Genomic DNA, 19,350 nt, shown 5'->3' on the forward strand with positions numbered 1-19,350 from the left:
CAAAAGATGGAGCTAGAAATGAAAACCTAAGGCCACCGTGTTTTTTCCTCTTAAATCTGGGAACTGATAGCAGGGCCATCTGGGATGACCGGAGATTGCGAGGAGGAGCATACGGGTGGAGAAGGGAGGAAATAAAAAGAAGGGGACCTTGGCCTGCAAGAGATTTTGAAATAATGCAGCCTAACTTAAACTTACAGCGAGCAGATACCGGAAGCCAGTGGAGACTTTTTAGGAGGGGACGAACGTGTTGATCTCTAGGTTGGTGGTAAATCAGGCGAGCAGCCTGATTTTGGATCAACTGAAGTCTCTTAAGTTGGTAGTCAGGAATGCCTACATACAGTGCGTTTGCGTAGTCAAGCCTAGAAATGACTAACGCAAGCAAGGCCAAAGTAAGAGCTTCGGTAGTGAGTAGGCGAGAGATTTTGCCGATTTTCCTGAGTTGGAAGTGGCTGGAGGACACTACTGCGCTGATCTGGGGCGTCATAGAAAGATCGTTACTAATGACGACTCCCAGGCTTTTGGCTGAAATAACTGGGCAAGGAGGGCTGCCCAGACTTACCGGCCGAAAGGAAGGTTGCCAAGGATTGGAAAGTCCCCCGACAAGAACCAGCTCGGTCTTGTCGGGGTTGAGCTTCAGATGGTTTGAGCTCATCCAATTGCTAATAAAGCAGAGCGTGTTTTGAAAAGTAGTGATTGATTCGTCAGAGGAATCAATGGTAAAGACCAGTTGAATGTCATCCGCGTAATTAAACGCGGTGACACTCAACCCACGAAGGGAACGGATTAAAGGAACCAGGTACAAATTAAAAAGGAGGGGGGACAAAGAGGAGCCCTGCGGGACGCCGCAGGTCAGCTCGACCTGAGCAGCGGAGAACTGGGACAGCCTGACGGCTTGTTGGCGTTTAGTCAGGAAAGACTGAACCCAGTCCAGGGCGGTACCCTGGATGCCAGCCTCTCTGACACGGTCGACCAAAATACCATGGTCGACCGTGTCAAAGGCGGCCGACAGATCCAAGAGGACCAGGGCCTGACAGATGTTGGCGTCGGCCCCTCTGCGCAATTCCTCCATCACGGAGAGGATAACTGCCTCTGTGGAATGCGCAGGTCTAAACCCGGCCTCCTGGGGGTCCAAGACGCACGAGTCCTCAACAAAAGTGCTAAGGGTTTGGGTTACATGCGACTCCAGGACTTTACTGAGGAAGGGGAGGAGGGATATAGGGCGATAGTTGCTCATGATGGAGGGGTCTGCCGAGGGTTTTTTCAGGATGGCAACCACCTCGGCCTGTTTAAAGGAGCAAGGAACCTCCCCAGTGGCCAAAGAGTTGTTTAGAAGGGCCAAGGGGGGTTTAGGGCAGGAAGTAAAGGCTTCCCGAAGGGCCGAGGGGGGGCAACAGTCGCGAGGAGAACCAGAAGAGACTTTGTGCAAGAGTGAAAGAAAGTTAACTTTCGAGATGGGGGGAATCTGAGTTAAAATATGGGTATTGAGATGATGGCAGAGAACAATAGGCGGAGAGGGGACTGGCGGGGCTTGGACAGAGATACTGGTTTTAATCTTAACAATTTTTTCCACAAAAAATTGGTTCAGGGAATCACATAGGGATTGGGAGGGCAGGGGCGCAATAGTGACTCTCACCGGATTAGACAGTTCCTCAACAATTGAAAATATATCCTTGGATTTGTTTGAGGAGTCCAGAATTCTGTTAGAAAAATAGAGGGATTTAGCCAAAGCTATGGCTGATTTACACTCTCAAAGCAGGGAGGAGAATATCTCTTTGGTCTCGGGGGAGTACCCCCGGCGCCAGCGCCGTTCTGCCTGACGAAGACCAAGTTTTTGGGCTCTAAGATCCTCGGTAAACCACCTCTGGGCGTCATGACTACGCCTCGCTCTGACTAGTTTTAAGGGTGCCACCAAGTCAGCAGCAGAGGTAAGCCAGTGAGTAAGACCCTGTGTCTGAGAATCGATAGAAACAGAAGATCCAGTGGTGGGTGGGGCAGATTAACTAAGAAGGGAGGTAAATTCGTTTAAGTCAGCCCTGTTCCAATTGCGTGCCAAGAAATTGGTTTCTCGGACCTTGGTAACAGGGGAGGGCATAGCTAAGGTGAAAGTAATTAAAAAATGATCTGACCAGAGGCAGGGGAGAATAAGGGGTGCAGAAATGTCCAGGCAGGATGTCCAAACCTGGTCTAAAGTGTGGCCCTTGATATGAGTGGGTGAGTGTATGTGTTGAGTGCAGTTTAAGCCTAGCATGAGGTCTGAGAAGGCCAGTGAGCCTGGGGTTTCATGAGCATCCGACGGCCAGTAATTGAAGTCTCCCAGGACCAAAACGTTGGCGTTATTGATGGTGAGCTGGGAGATAAGATCACCAAACTGGGCCGAGAAACTGGGCATGGATTGAGGGGGGCGATAGACCAGGGCGCATATGAGGGATGACCCTGGCTGCTCCAGTCTAAGTACCAGGCAATCAGTCATGGGGATACTGGTAGTGGGCACTGGGGAGAAACGAATTGGGTGCCTAATAATGGCTGCAACCCCCCCACCAGCTTTGCCAGAGGAACGATTGACTTGCAGTATATAATATCCCGGGGGGATGGCCGCCAGGATGTCGGGGGAAGAGTCATCTGTGAGCCAGGTCTCGGTCAGAAACAAAATGTCCGGCTGTTCCGACCCGAGGAGATAAAAAATATCTGACTGGTGGCTGACCAGGGACCGAGTGTTAAGGTACATCACTGACAGAGAGGATTTTAAGGCTCTTACCGATGAAGAAGTACAGGACCTGGGCCCCGGGGCTGGTAACCTGGCGGTAAGTGAGGGGAAAATGATCTCTGGAAAGGATTTTCTGGCCGTGAGCAGGCCGAGTGAGGCGAGCCTAGGGGATGACTCAGGAGAAGGGAGTGCGAGGTCATGACACATAATAAGGGAGGAGCGGGAATATGTGAGGAGAGAGGCAGAGTGGTGTGCCCCTTGCCCCGGACGGGCGCAGACGGGCTTAACTCAGGCGCGCCTTCGTCGCGCCCGCTGCGCTCGTCCGCTGCGCTGACACATACTGCCGGTATAAATAGGGGCGGATCGTCGGTGGAGTGTCAGGGATAGAATATGGTGGAGGTCAGCCCAAGCAAAGATGGCGCCCGCTACCGCTGGGAACCCGCGACCACGATCAGCCCCCAGCCAGCAGCTCACCTCTGAAACCCAAAACTCAGGTTAGTAACCTGCATAACGAAAAATATAGTGAAATTACATTTAAAATCAATGCGCAGCGTAAAAGCGCCTTCGCTCGCAATCAGCGGGGCGAAGTGCAGGATATTTAAGGAGAGAGCTCTCTCAGCGTCCGCAAGCCAGCCCTCTGCCACCGGGCCACTTGCAAACACTAGGCGAGGGAAAGTCGCGCTCCTAAATAGGGGCGGAGCGTCGGTGGAGTGTCAGGGATAGAATATGGTGGAGGTCAGCCCAAGCAAAGATGGCGCCCGCTACCGCTGGGAACCCGCGACCACGATCAGCCCCCAGCCAGCAGCTCACCTCTGAAACCCAAACTCAGGTTAGTAAACCTGCATAACGAAAAATACAGCTCTGGCAAAATAGGCTAGTCAGTGCTTGTTGGTAAGTGTGCTCACTTTTAAGATGCATGCATTTAATAAATATGCATACTTAAGCTCATGGTATTTAGAAAAAAAACGTGCCATGGAGTTGAAAAAAATCCCGACTTCAGCCTAATCAATAACTAATCACGAGTGTATGATTTTTATTGATCCAGCTAGCTCTTTAGTGGGGTGATCAGTGCCCCAGTTGTACGCCGGCAGAGCCGATATGCTACTGTTCAAACAGAAATCCTGAAACATTATATACACACAGCGGCTAATTGTGTGTCCAAAGATATTGACACTCTAATTGAGGAGGTGCTCCGTATCTTGAAAAGTGGCAACCCCAGGGACGTTTACAATGATAGAGGGCTTGTAGGGGGGAAGGTGGCAGAAATATTTAAGAGACAGCCAAATCAATTGAAACATACTCTCTACAGCCCAAAGAGCACCAAACTCCCTCCAAATCATAAGAACAAACTGGGGATCTCCAAGTCATTTCAAATGTAGACTGTTTTAACAGGTTTAAAGTGCTTCAGCTGGACCCTCCTCCTGCAGTCTGTGCATTAAGTGCCACTCCAGTTCCATCTTGATATAACTTTGCATCACCCCAATCCTTCTACTCTTGAAGCGGCAGTCAACCTCATTAAACCTCTGAGGGATGAGGTTAAATAATTGAACAAGCTATACTTGGTGTAGCTGACTCTCTTGCAATATTGCAGTTGCTTATGTCTCCCCTTACTGAACAATGGGGTTCCAAGTTCCATCACTCCGTTTCCTTCTGGAGATTCTACCCAACCTTTAGTTGACTTCCAAGACAAACATTGTGTGCACCACAAGGGGCTCAAAAGAAGTGCTAGTAATAATGAGGGCTCATACAGGAGCAACTTTGATATGTTGCTGCCCCTGCCGCAGCCTTAGGAGTTGCTTATGCCAACAGAAACTGACTATGCTACTGCTCCTCGCACCTGCTCTGTGCCTCCAGCTGGCCTGCTCCCCATGCCGTGTTTGTTTAGCCACCCTATGTCCCAAAGGACAACCTTCCCATCTAAAGATTTGAGCACTTGTATGCATCACTTTCATGTTAAAGATTCCAAGATTACTCCTTGGCTGCATTGAAAACAGGGATTCCTTGATAAACAAAGTCTTGTATTGTTACTCAATTGTTCATTCTGATATTGTGTATGCGAGATGTTTTCAATCACATGATACCCAATGGGATGTTACTGAGCTCAAACTTGCAACCCAGAGCTGGTAAATGGGCGAAATTGTATTATGTCAACGTACACTGGCCCCTCTAAGGTCAGAAATCTGTTTTAAGTCGAGGCTTGCAGTGGCTGGTAGGACTTCTTTCCATAGTGCAAGGTCCATACTGGGCCAGGAAAGGAGCGTTCCCCCTACCTATCCTCCTAACATTATACTTTATTAGTTTGACTGACTGCCCAGCTTACCTGCTTTCCCACTGGCAGCTAAACCACTCTCTTTGATATCGCTGGGCTGATTCTCGCTGGGGGCGCTATGTTCACCATCTCTGATGATATAGGGAAGAATTATTTAATTCACCGGCTCCGAGGGCCAGTAATTGCATGCATGATTCAGTTCCCAACTCCTCCAAGAATTTCTCTAACCTTTTAAAGTTACTGAATTGGAACATATCTGGCATTAAATCAAAACTGGTAGATGGGAACTGGGGAGGGTTTATTCATGGCTTTCATATTTTCATTTTCAAAGAGAACTGGGCAGTCAACAAGGCACATAGACATGTCATGGAGGCAATACCTTCTGCTGTAGGAAAGCCTTCTGGAAGTCTTATTGTTTGTATTAAAATAAGACTAGACAGCATTGTCAAGGTGATCAGGACTTACTCCCTAGACCTCCTTGCCCCCAAAAATAACACAGAAGGTAGGGATTCCTTACCTATCGGTCAACACTTATAATAGGTCATCCCCCTTTAACAAACCATCATAGATCCTAAAATCGTGGGCAGCTGCGGGGTTGAATGTGGCCCTTTGTGCTAGTATTCTTGTTAATTTCAGCGCTGGTGTGCACTGCAATTAAAAAGAATACTATCTCAAAGGCCCTCATTCAGCCACGCACTTGTAATAAAAGAAATGCAGGGTCAACAAGGCATGTGATTCTGAAAGCACATGTTGTGTTTGACCCTGCATTCGTTTTGTTAATAGTGCGTGGCTGAATGTCAGCCTCTGAGATAGTATTCTCTTGTTAATTGCAGCGCCCGTGTGCACTGCAATTAGCAAAATAAATTATTTCAAAGGCCCACATTCAGCCCCGCAGATTCCCACTACTAGCAAAGGAATGCAGAGTCAAACGCGACGTGTTCTTTCAGAATCATCTGAAAGAATACTTCGTGCTTTAGAGTGCCACATTTCTTTTCCTAATAGTGCAGCCAGCTGTTTGCGCATCCCCCCTCCCCCCCAGCACAGCGGGGGAATGAGCCCCGCATGCAAGGGGTTAAATAAATTTAATTATTTAATTAAATAAAAAAAAATTGTAAATGTTTATTAAAAAAATCCTAAAATAAAATCATTATATTAATTTATTATACATTAAAAGCGACAAAAATGTATGCATAACATTTATTTCAATTAATAGTATTAATACATTATGGCAATATGTTTTAAATTAAATGACACTTATTTTTAAATTAAAGTTTATTAAGTATTAAATCATAAAATATTACTTATTTTTTATTTATATATCTATTTTTAGCCCCCCCCCGCTAAGATTTTTATTTGGAGGGTATTGCAGTACCAGTGGTTGTCCGTGTGTTGTGCTGGATTTACTGCAGGTTTGAGCTTGAGTACATTTACTACTGTTTTGGGTTCTTTTTGTCTGTATTAACTTCAGAAGCGCAGTTAGTGAATAGCAATGGTCTTACTCTTTTGTGGGTGGGTGTCTGCCCTCCCCAGACAGCTCCTTAGGCTTCCTAAAGCACTTCCTACATATCCTGAAACCCCTTTCAGTTAGTAGTAAGTATACCCCATTTTGCCGCCACTCACCTGGTCCCTCTCACATTTACTACTAAGCAGTAAACTTACGTATGTAAGGATCTGTACATAGAAAAGGCAGAGTTTTCACCTAAAGGTTTGTGAACTGTGTTTTGTAGTAAGTAAATAGTACTAATTTAGTACTACTTTATGTACTATAAAATGCAGTTTGCAGTACATAGAGTTATACTCAGATATTTAAATCAATGTCCGGGATTAACTTTACTATTTTGTGCTGTTACAAAGTCCAATCGAAATCTGTATGGAAGCAACCATGTACTTTTCTAATTGTGAGGCCATTTCCTTTGTATGGAGTTTACTTGGCAGACTGGTTTTCCACATGGAGAACCCCTTTTCTGCATACCCCACTAAATATGGGGCTGATCCATTCCTCATCCCATCATGGAAAGGGCATTCCCCCAGCCCATGGCTGGAGTAAACATACAACCCTTTCTAGTCTGGATAGTGAAATGTGAATGCCCGCAAATGTACTGTTTGTGGCCTATCACAAACTTCCAATTTTTACCATGTCTTGTAAAACTCTCCACACTTGTAGCAAGGATTCAATTTGAGAATTCCTCGTAGGTGTAAGTGATGTAAGTTTGTGAATAGGCCACACTCTGTTCTTACCTGTTTTGCTCCATCCTGGAGTGTGATATGGTTCAAAGTGGAGGATATTTTCGTTTTCTGGCTCCTCCCTTGGGTGGTACCCAGCAGGTCTTACATTCCAATAATGGTGAGCTAGAGCTTGTGGTTGGTGTGCCTGCTGTTGAGATCTTAGCGTAATCTTCAATTCACATCTTTGAAAGTTTATACACTGTAAATTGTAGGATAAAGCCCTGCATCCTATAAGGAGGCAGGCAAGTCATAAGAGTTTACATGCCTGGGACAAAACCATCAATCCGTGCCCACATATTGGCATCTTGAACCCTCAATTGATTTAAGCCATGTTAGCAGCCATGAGTAAAGTGCAGGCTTGCTTCAAAATTTATACAACTGATTCTGCAGCACAAGCGAGGGGCCCTGAAAAGGAGCCGGGCCTGAGGAACTTTGTCCCCACTGGCTTCCCACTTCTGACGGCCTAGGGAAGAGGTGATGCATGAGTCGTGAAGAGGAGAAGGTATGTGAGGCACGGGACATGGAGCGTCAGGAATATAGGTGGCTGAATGTCAGCCTCTGAGATAGTATTCTCTTGTTAATTGCAGCGCCCGTGTGCACTGCAATTAGCAAAAAACATTATTTCAAAGGCCCACATTCAGCCCCGCAGATTCCCACTACTAGCAAAGGAATGCAGAGTCAAACGAGACGTTTTCTTTCAGAATCATCTGAAAGAATACTTCGTGCTTTAGAGTGCCACATTTCTTTTCCTAATAGTGCAGCCAGCGGGGCAGATTGTGGGCCTTTGTAAAAGTGTTTATGATAATTGCAGCGCACGATGGGGCTGCGATCAACATGAATACTTTTAAAAAGGCCCACAATCTGCCCCCCAGCTGTGCACTATTAAGAAAACAAGTACAGGCGCCACTTCTCCTGAACACGAGCCCACCCGAACCATTCAGGACATGAGGGAGTCGCTTTCCCGATGATCGGCTGTGTCCTCTCGCCGTCCTCTCCAGCTCTGCCTCCAAGAATTTACCGTTTTTCGCGCCGCTCACGTTTTAAAAGCGGCGGTGCGAACTGTTTTAAGGGCTGTGTTGTGTATGTGCGCGCTGAAATTGGGGCACTGCGCGCTCGGGGAGACTTTTGTGAGCGCGCGCGCGCGCACCCGCGCACGTTCTAGGGAACTTTGGTGATCAGCCACACTTTATAAATCCTGATTGACTGGAGGACTGAAAGTGAAAGGTTTTGCAGATTTTGTACTCATTACCCAACTTACCGTAAACCTCCAGAGACCTCCAAGGTCTTCACTCTGCTCGAAGCAGACAGGATCCAGACCCTCATCCAGGCAGCACTTGACAGCGGTTAGACCACTGGGTCCACATCCGATCACAGCAACTCTCTTAGTCATGGCTTTCCTGTATCAAGACAGTATTCAGTCAAATTCAAATGTCATTTCATTGCATGATTAATTAAAATCTTTGCGAAATGTCTGCTAAAACCATTACAGAAACAATTTGTATAAAGAAATTATTGTTAAAATACATTCTTCAGCGTTCAAAGGGACACATTGGCAGAACCACCAAAATCACTGAAGTTCATACAAATATATTCTTACTCAATGCATGGAATGGTGGCAGGTTCTCACTCAGTGTATGAGGTGCTATGGAATGCAGGCAGCTTCTTACTTACTGAATGAGGTGCTATGGAATGCCAGCAGGTTCTCACTCAATGTATGAGGTACTATGGAATGCCGGCAGGTTTTTACTCAGTGTATGAGGTGCTATGGAATGCTGGCAGGTTCTTAATCGGTGTATGAGGTGCTATGGAATGCTGGCAGGTTCTTACTCAGTGCATGAGGTGCTATGGAATGCCAGCAGGTTCTCACTCAATGTATGAGGTACTATGGAATGCCGGCAGGTTTTTACTCAGTGTATGAGGTGCTATGGAATGCTGGCAGGTTCTTACTCAGTGAATGAGGTGCTATGGAATGCCAGCAGGTTCTCACTCAGTGTATAAGGTGCTATGGAATGCCGGCAGGTTCTCACTCAGTGCATGAGGTGCTATAAAATGCCTGCAGGTTCTCAATCAGTGTATGAAGTGCTATGGAATGTCTGCAGATTCATACTCTGTGTATGAGATACTAAGGAATGCCGGCAGGTTCTTACTCAGTGTATGAGGTGCTATGGAATATCAGCAGGTTCTCAATCAGGGTATGAGGTGCTATGGAATGCCGGCAGGTTCTCAATCAGTATATGAGGTGCTATGGAATGCCGGCAGGTTCTCAATAAGGGTATGAGGTGCTATGGAATGCCGGCAGGTTCTCATTCAGTGCATGAGGTGCTATAAAATGCCTGCAGGTTCTCAATCAGTGTATGAAGTGCTATGGAATGTCTGCAGATTCATACTCTGTGTATGAGATACTAAGGAATGCCGGCAGGTTCTTACTCAGTGTATGAGGTGCTATGGAATATCAGCAGGTTCTCAATCAGGGTATGAGGTGCTATGGAATGCCGGCAGGTTCTCAATCAGTATATGAGGTGCTATGGAATGCCGGCAGGTTCTCAATAAGGGTATGAGGTGCTATGGAATGCCGGCAGGTTCTCATTCAGTGCATGAGGTGCTATGGAATGCCAGCAGGTTCTCACTCAGTGCATGAGGTGCTATGGAATGCCGGCAGGTTCTCAATCAGTATATGAGGTGCTATGGAATGCCGGCAGGTTCTTAATAATGGTATGAGGTGCTATGGAATGCCGGCAGGTTCTCATTCAGTGCATGAGGTGATATGGAATGCAGGCAGGTCTCACTCAGTGTATGAGGTGCTGTGGAATGCCGGCAGGTTCTCAGTCAGGGTATGAGGTGCTTTGGAATGCTGGCAGGTTCTCACTCAGTGCATGAGGTGCTATGGAATGCCAGCAGGTTCTCTATCAGGGTATGAGGGCTATGGAATGCTGGCAGGTTCTCACTCAGCGCATGAGGTGTTATGGAATGCCTGCATGTTCTCAATCAGGGTATGAGGTGCTATGGAATGCCGGCAGGTTCTCATTCAGTGCATGAGGTGCTATGGAATGCCAGCAGGTTCTCACTCAGTGCATGAGGTGCTATGGAATGCCGGCAGGTTCCTAATCAGTATATGAGGTGCTATGGAATGCCGGCAGGTTCTTAATAATGGTATGAGGTGCTATGGAATGCCGGCAGGTTCTCATTCAGTGCATGAGGTGATATGGAATGCAGGCAGGTCTCACTCAGTGTATGAGGTGCTGTGGAATGCCGGCAGGTTCTCAGTCAGGGTATGAGGTGCTTTGGAATGCTGGCAGGTTCTCACTCAGTGCATGAGGTGCTATGGAATGCTGGCAGGTTCTTACTCAGTGAATGAGGTGCTATGGAATGCCAGCAGGTTCTCACTCAGTGTATAAGGTGCTATGGAATGCCGGCACATTCTCACTCAGTGCATGAGGTGCTATAAAATGCCTGCAGGTTCTCAATCAGTGTATGAAGTGCTATGGAATGTCTGCAGATTCATACTCTGTGTATGAGATACTAAGGAATGCCGGCAGGTTCTTACTCAGTGTATGAGGTGCTATGGAATATCAGCAGGTTCTCAATCAGGGTATGAGGTGCTATGGAATGCCAGCAGGTTCTCACTCAGTGCATGAGGTGCTATGGAATGCCGGCAGGTTCTCAATCAGTATATGAGGTGCTATGGAATGCCGGCAGGTTCTCATTCAGTGCATGAGGTGCTATGGAATGCAGCAGGTTCTCACTCAGTGCATGAGGTGCTATGGAATGCCGGCAGGTTCTCAATCAGTATATGAGGTGCTATGGAATGCCGGCAGGTTCTTAATAATGGTATGAGGTGCTATGGAATGCCGGCAGGTTCTCATTCAGTGCATGAGGTGATATGGAATGCAGGCAGGTCTCACTCAGTGTATGAGGTGCTGTGGAATGCCGGCAGGTTCTCAGTCAGGGTATGAGGTGCTTTGGAATGCTGGCAGGTTCTCACTCAGTGCATGAGGTGCTATGGAATGCCAGCAGGTTCTCTATCAGGGTATGAGGGCTATGGAATGCTGGCAGGTTCTCACTCAGCGCATGAGGTGTTATGGAATGCCGGCATGTTCGCAATCAGGGTATGAGGTGCTATGGAATGCCGGCAGGTTCTCATTCAGTGCATGAGGTGCTATGGAATGCCAGCAGGTTCTTACACAGTTTATGAGGTGCTACGGAATGCCGGCATGTTCTCAATCAGGGTATGAGGTGCTATGGAATGCCTGCAGGTTCTCAATCAGGGTATGAGGTGCTATGGAATGCAGGTTCTCAATCAGGGTATGAGGTGCTATGGAATGCAGGCAGGTTCTCAATCAGGGTATGAGGTGCTATGGAATGCCGGCAGGTTCTCAATCAGGGTATGAGGTGCTATGGAATGCTGGCATGTTCTCAATCAGGGTATGAGGTGCTACGGAATGCCGGCAGGTTCTCAATCAGGGTATGAGGTGCTATGGAATGCAGGCATGTTCTCAATCAGGGTACGAGGTGCTATGGAATGCTGGCTGGCAGGTTCTCAGTGAATGAGGTTATGGAATGCCGGCAGGTTCTTACTCAGTGTACGAGGCGCTACCACATTCAGACAGATGTCAATGAAGTTGTCCGTGGATAAAATGCCATAAAGTGCGTGCATGCATGCAGTACAACAGGTTTTCCTGACTATGTTCAATACTGAACTTGTCCTGGATTATAAAGAGCAATTTTTCTGGTCTAATATTCAAGGCTGTATTTGCCGAATCCAGGTCTTTTATAATAGCCTATAAGATGGTATCAAGTCAATCAGATGACCATAAAAATGTCCAGAAGATATAAAGTGCATGCTTGCGCGCTGTGCAAGTAGATTTTCTGACTATGTTGAGTGCGAAGTTTTGCTGGAATAAGAAAAAAATGCAACCGGTCTGATGTTCGGGGCTATGTTTGCTGGATTCAAGTCCTCTATGATAGCCGGTTTGCACGTCCGCCCCCTCATGTTGAACGACCTATGCAATAACAGTCTGCGAGCTTCTAAGAGCATGGTGCACGGGCCTACACTTTACAGAAGAGATTTTTTTCCTATTGTGAAAAGCCTACAATCGCACTTCATAAGCTGATGGTGCCCCTTCAGTAGAAAGTCCAGTGTTAGCAGGCCCCCAAAGAGAGACGCCATGAATTTGCTCGAGATATTTTTTTGAGTAGTTTGTTTCCATACACATCTGTTTTCCTTTCACATTATATGTGTTGATCACCATCAAGCATGACTGTGTTGCGCTACTAAATTTTTATCCTTCAATCAACTCAGCGCCTGAGCACTGGTGGTGTGGGTTTAGTTGAAAACCCTAAGGGTCACACACATATCCCATAACTCCTTCGCATGTAATGTGTCTAGGAGCCTTTTCTAGAAGGTGATGGTGAGCCAGGTTGCAGGATCTACTTGGTCATTCTTGCTAGTTAAAATAATCTAAAGTGCCTGGCTTTGATTCTGTCAGTTTATGATAGAATATGAGAAATACAAACTGTCTTACTATAGTTAAACTAAATAAGCCAAATTCGATTCAGCCTTGTTCTAGGGAGGCAGTATTTGGCAAAAGAAAGATGGATTTGTACATTTTAACCATCCGGGCATTCAGAAGCTTTGCGTACTCTTCCAGCATATTTTCGCTCCCATATGCTATTGTTGGTAGTAACTTTGCCTTCATGACCTGGAGGATTGGTTTTAGGCTGGGACCCCATAGTTTCATAGAGACAGCAGCACATCCACATTGTAGGGTGTGCCCTTTATTCTTGATCAATTCCTTTAGGTGTGCAAAGTTTCCACTTGAACCAATCCACACACCTAAGTACCTATATTCTGGCACTTTATTAATGTATTCACCACTCAGCTGCCAGGTCCCAGTTTTGATAATTCTCTTTACAAAAATGATAACCTTTGTTTTTGCCAGAATGACTTCGAGATTGTCGTCCCTGGTATATTTGCTTTGTTTATCGTAACCGCTGAAGGCCCACTCTTTTTCTGCTTAACAACACCAGAACGCCGGTGTATAGCAGATTAAATAACTTAGATAGCAGACTTCCTCCCAACTTTGGGGGGTGAGTATTTACAGAGTCCAAACTGATGTGATATCCGATATACATATTGAAACGTAGGGGTGCTAAAACGAACTCCATTTTAACCCTATTGTAGTATTAATTTTTCTAGAGAGTAATTCATCATAACTCAGTTTTAACTTTCTCCAGGTATCCATGTGCAGGAATTCTATGGCCCTCAGCAGCTTTGTGGCTATTACCCATGATTGTATCTTTTTCCACAGAGAATTCTTTCGGACCCGGGTCGAAAGCTACCTTAAAGCCAACAAAAAACATTTATAATAGTGTTTACGAACAGATGGTCTGGTTCATAAGACTGGAGATTGCCATTAGATTTGAAGTGCAACCTTGATTTTGTCGAAGCCCTGTCTGGTTCTGGGGTATTAAGCCATTTTCTTCTACCCAGCCTTCAAGATCTTCTACTCTGCTACTGGATTTAAGCTAGCCTGGCTGATGAGGGGAGATACCCTGAAACCGGTCTCAGGATGCTTGCTTCCGGTCCATGGAGGACCTGGCTTGACAGTTTGGTCTGGACTGTTCTTCTGGGGAGTAGGGTCAAGACTTATTTGCATATGGCTGGGTTCAAACTGGGGTGAAGGTTTGATTTGTTCAGCAAATCGTCCATCATCTGTTCTTTTGGCATTTTGTAATTAAACAGTACAAAGTAACGTATGCCCATCATGCGGAACAAACAGTTGAATCACTCTCCCTTCACCCCTCCCTCTAATTTCACTGCTTGCGAGATATTGACCTTTGAAAAAATGGTAATGAATGATGTCCAGAAGATACAACCCAAATGATCCTTTCAGAATCTGACCAAAAAGGAAAAAGAAGCAATCAAGACCTTGGTGAATGATGCATCCATAACCATAAAACCAGTGGAAATAAGGAGACATTGTCATGCTCTCCAGAATGGATTACAGACAGGAATGCCTAAGATCACTTAGAGACACCAAACATTACCAACCCATTTGCCATGATCCCTCTCCTAGATTACAACAGAATATCATGATCAATGAAGCAGGATGGTTATTATAAGAAAATAAGCAGAGGTTCTAGTTAACCAACAACCTATAATATCTTATTTTTATTCTCTTCCCAAAATACACAAGGAAAGAAGACCACCTCCGGGCAGACCGATTGTTTCAGGGATAGGTTCTTTGCTTGAACCCTTATCCAAATTTTGTGATCATTTCTTGTAACCCATCCTTGAAAGAACTCTGGCATTCCTGAGAGATGCTAAAAATGTTTTAAAATAGTTTTAAACCATCAGCACGCGAGGGACTACTGAACTCCTTATTACATTGGATGTAGAAGCACTCATTTTATTATGGACTGTTCAACCCTAGCCCTCAACAAACCTTTTCTAATTTCAGAACCAACCAGATCTTCAAATCCAAAGGACTTCAACGGGCTGCAAATTTGCCCCAGTCTGGCATGTATATACATGTACAGCTTCGAAAAAAGGAGTATACTCAATTCCAACAACACTTTTCTGTATGGTAAACAACTGTGGCAGAGATTAATTGATAACACTCTCATTATTATATAGGGGAACTCAGCATATATATGGGAATTTAGCAGGTGGATTAATGAACGTGATGCTTATCTGAAATTTACAGTATCTCTCTCAGACAAAGAACTTCCATTGTTTAACCTAATGATAACCATTGAAGATGATCAACAGAGTGCAGGAACTTTTTATAAAACTACAGACCGAAATAGGCTCTTTCTTTTCAATAGTCATCACCCATGATGTTTAAGAATTAATGTTCCATTTGGCCAGTACCTTAGAATTAGAAGAAATTGCAGTGATATTTCTGCATTTAATACATAGGCAAATTACCTGACCATCAGATTATGCAACCAAAACTATCCGGATAATATCATTAACACTGCATGTAGGTCGGCTCTTAAAAAAGACAGAGATGGCATTTTAGCACCCTGAACCAGAGATGTGCAACCCAAACTGACATGTGTAACCACATATACTCCATCATCAAGATCCTCAGGACCTTCTGCACCTCCATCCTCAGGAGGCAAGTTCTTCAAGAGCAACCAGATGAAATGAGCATTTTTAACTGGCCCTCTGAACGCCTTCCAGGTAGGCAACTGCTGTCTCTGCCGCAGTTCCTTTTGTACCCTTGAGCCTCAGGGGTAGTTTCATAGAGGCAGACAGATGTATACTGTGGCAGGGCCATGACCTGTTTAGCCATGTGGGTCACCAAGAGATGAGCACAACCAGGGCTGAGATTATGTTCTGAAATTTACCATCAATGCATACTCAGTATTTTCACTACTTAGGCAGACATGTAATTGCCAGTACAGTACCAAACAGTAAAGTTTTCTCTCCTACTGCAATTCTAAATGAGGCCATTTGTAATAGTAAAAGAGTGAGCTATTTGTAATATGGCCTAGTTAACCCCTGTAAAATTTCAAGACTTTCCACTGTCACCTTTTCAGCAAAGTAATTCCAAAGTGCTTCCTTTCCTCTTGATGTTTTTTCTCTGATTTTTTTTTGTGGTAACAACACTAATATAGAGTTGCATATACTGAAAAACCAAAATAGTGGTTCCCTGTCTCAGCTCTATGGAGCTCTCTATTGGTCCCAAACTCCATCACTAACTCTTCTAGGCCTACCCAGTGCATCACAAAGAAAGTGTCCTCAACTGAGCCAACACTTGGCCTGGGGCCTCCTCTTCAACCTGGCTGTAGTAAGGGTGGAAGCGCCCTTCTAAAAAATGACTTAAGTGTTAAATAGGACTTCTCAAACACATTTGGCAGCTACTAGAGATTTCACCTGTCACATTATTACTAATGTGTCCAGTCTTTTGCAGTAGCTGGCAAGCCCACATTCCAACAAGGTGTGATCATAGACAGAACTGTGTAAGTCTTTTGGATTGTGCATAAAACGGAGCTATCAAGCAGAACAGGATATGCTTATTAAAAATTACAAGTTTAAGATCTGAATAGATTATCCACAATCGGTATATGTCCTGCTACACACACTGCAAGGAGAACATGTAATCTAAAACCTTTTTCCATATTTTAGGAGTATGTGAGACAGTATACATTATATTTCACTCCTCCCCTCCATATCGTGCAACCGCACTTGAGTGAAAGTTGTTGCAATGTGAAAATATTTTCAGTTGCCATTTCAACATAACACATGTAACTGAGGCTTGTTTAACAGGTATAGTCAACGTAGAACACCAAAATACTTAATTTCCAGAGAAATAGGGGAAACATGGCAAAATGATGAATTTACCACACATACCAGACATCTTAATTATTAAATATTAAAAAACACATTTCTATGTAGCCCACAATGTACTATTTTGGTCTATTGATGATGATGTGACCCTGACTACAAGGCGGAAAGAAATTACATTTCCCAATTCAAACGTTTCAGGTCTACTGGAAGACTTAGAACTGGGTCCCACACTTTTTACTGTGATAACCAAAGAGAAACTGTAGCTTCCATTGAAATGTGCAATTCCAAAGACTTCCTGAGAAAAGTAAATACCTCACCCAGGCCTCCCATCAGCCTTTGTGACTTAGACCTGATTGGGGGCCCATTTAGGAAAGAAAGTCACAAAGGTGCACTCATTGTATAGGTCCCTGTATTAATCCAATTTACAACTTCATGAATTCACAATAATTTACAGATGTAAACATGGAAACTCGCATGGAAACCATCCTCCTAGAAAAAGTATATGAGCTGCATTTTAGCATGAGCAAATATCCAAGAGTATATTTGCTCATACATAAATTTCATGAGCAAATATCCATGAGTATGTTTGCTCATACATAAATACGCAAGAACAAAGGTCCCCATAATATTTAATTGTGTGGTCTGGGTGATCAAGGCTTGGTGCCGAAACGCGTTATGTGAATAAATCGGATTACGAAAAAATGTGGGCTGCCTGTTGTTTTCCTGAGAGCGTATGCTATTTTCATTTGTTTGAATATTTACTACCGGCGTGCTTCACCGGCATGTACGCCACTCTTCGTTGGGTCCGAGCGCTCCAGTAGAAGCTTCGGTTAGAATATATATATATATATATATATATATATATATATATATATATATTTATATATATCAAAGCTCCATACACCAGTAATACGGGTCACTCTTGAAAGCGGGTGCTGTTACGCGGTGGTGTCCCGCGTGACAAATGATAGCTCCAATTTCCTCTGAAATACCCAGCCGGGTCTGAAGAAATACAGCACTCACGGAGTTTCCAGCATTCAGCAAAAGGTTTTATTAAAGAACAAATGCGTTTCGGGAATGAGATCCAACAATTTTGCGCGCCATCTTTGAATGTGTTAAACCTAACGATTTATCATTGTAGGTTACAAAGAGGCTATTAAACCATCAATTCATGCCGTGTATCGGCAAAGGATGTCAAACAATTCATTAATACACGAATTAGCCTCTACATTTTTGGAGGTGCCTCACAGTTAAAGTTATAAAGCCCTGAATGGGCAAATTATAATACTTAGTCCTAAATGGGCTAGTCAGCAGATGTGTTGGAACTTTTTAGTTCTATCAATCTATTCTCGCAATGCTATCTTCACAACTACTTCAATAACACAAATATTGAAGAAACATTTGGATACTCAGAGACATTTCAAGACATAGCATCAGCACTTATTGTCCTAAATGGATTGCAAGCTCTTCTTCAGTGTTCAAACCATTCGGGATAGTGGTTTGCATATCTATAATGAATCTAGATTTGGGGGTGTGGCCCCGGAGCCGATGGGGGAAGATGCGTGAGATTGGAGCTTTGCGCTGCATCGGGCAAAATCCTGATGTGGGAGGCTGAAACGAGCCCCTGAGAACCTATGCGGGTATCACCAAAGGCCTGGGACTCTGGCAGCAACGAAAAAAGCAACAACAAAAAAGCACCATAACGCCGTGAATCACCGGGGTGAGCGCCCAGCTGGACGGAGGAGTAAGATGGCAGCCATGACTGCACCGTGAAAAGAAAGAGGAGCCGGAGATGACCGTGCAAGCCGACGCGGGGACACCGAAGGACGCCGGGACCCGCATATCGGCGATTATACTGGCACAGCTGCAATGGTGACAGTGGATGAGGATATGCGGACCGGGGTCGCTCACTGGTGGTGCGGCGTAATGAGCCTGCTGCCATTGTGCAATCCTGAGCCTATGGAGGCGAGGAGGAGCGCAACGGGACTCCCAGGGCACAGGGTACCACGGCAAGGATATGAGCAGGGGGCGCTTGCTATTGATGAAAACGCCGGAACATTGACCACATTGTCCAGATTCTGCCTCAGCGGCTGACTGCGGGGGTGAGATGCCATTTTGGACACTGGAGGCAAAGGAGGCACAGAGGAGGCAGCAGACAGCGGTCGACATCGTGGGGGCAGCCGCGACAGATTGGCGATCTGTGGCTGCAGATTAGCAGCGTGCATTGGTGCAGTTCTGGGACATACTGAGAAGAGCGGGGCCCCGTTCAAGAGTCACGCAACACTGGGCAAGTGACGAGCAATGGCAAGACGGCCAAGAGAGCAGTGGCCTTGCTCAGTTGGGCTCCGGTGTGGCTGGTGGCCCTAAACTGACAAAGAGGACTGGGCAGCATGGCTGAGCACGACAGGGCTGGAGGAGATAGGCTCCCGGTGGGCACCCTGATAGATGCAAAAAAAGGAGAAGGGCTTCAGGGGCACTGAAAGAGATGTTGTGGCTTGGGGGGTGCCTAGAAATGACATATTACAAGTAGGCAGCCAGCTGACTGACAGCAGACACATGGTGCAGGACTAGCGCGCCAGGAGATGCAGTGAAGGAGCTCAGGAGGGTGCACATGGCGGCCATGATGATGAAGTGCCAGAAGAGGGGGGAGAGCTGAACAAGAGGAGCAGTGCATGCACAGTAGTGCAGCAAAAGGGACAGCGGCAGGAACCCCTGCCGCAGCTGAATGAACCCTAGACTTGCCCCCTCAGGTCCAGGGTGCAAGCTCCTTGTGCCCACTGGAGGAGAGGATTCTCGGAGGGGCGCTGTTGAGCGGTGGAACAATGTTGGAGGTGGAAAGTGTTGACTGAGGAG

The 19,350-nt window shown here is 45.6% G+C and overlaps 1 protein-coding gene across 1 annotated transcript in view; it reads right to left on the reverse strand.

Annotated features, from left to right (window-relative positions):
• LOC144775607 (dimethylaniline monooxygenase [N-oxide-forming] 2-like) overlaps nucleotides 1–19,350 on the reverse strand; it is a 283,147-nt gene that overhangs the window by 216,862 nt on the left and 46,935 nt on the right. The window contains exon 2 of the mRNA XM_078659238.1: nucleotides 8,458–8,596. Within this exon, the coding sequence (XP_078515364.1) occupies nucleotides 8,458–8,589 (132 nt within the window). The 5' untranslated portion in view covers nucleotides 8,590–8,596. The remainder of the gene's footprint in view (nucleotides 1–8,457; nucleotides 8,597–19,350) is intronic.

This window comes from Lissotriton helveticus, chromosome 1_1 (assembly GCF_964261635.1).
Source record: "Lissotriton helveticus chromosome 1_1, aLisHel1.1, whole genome shotgun sequence".
NCBI classification, from domain to species: domain Eukaryota; kingdom Metazoa; phylum Chordata; class Amphibia; order Caudata; family Salamandridae; genus Lissotriton; species Lissotriton helveticus.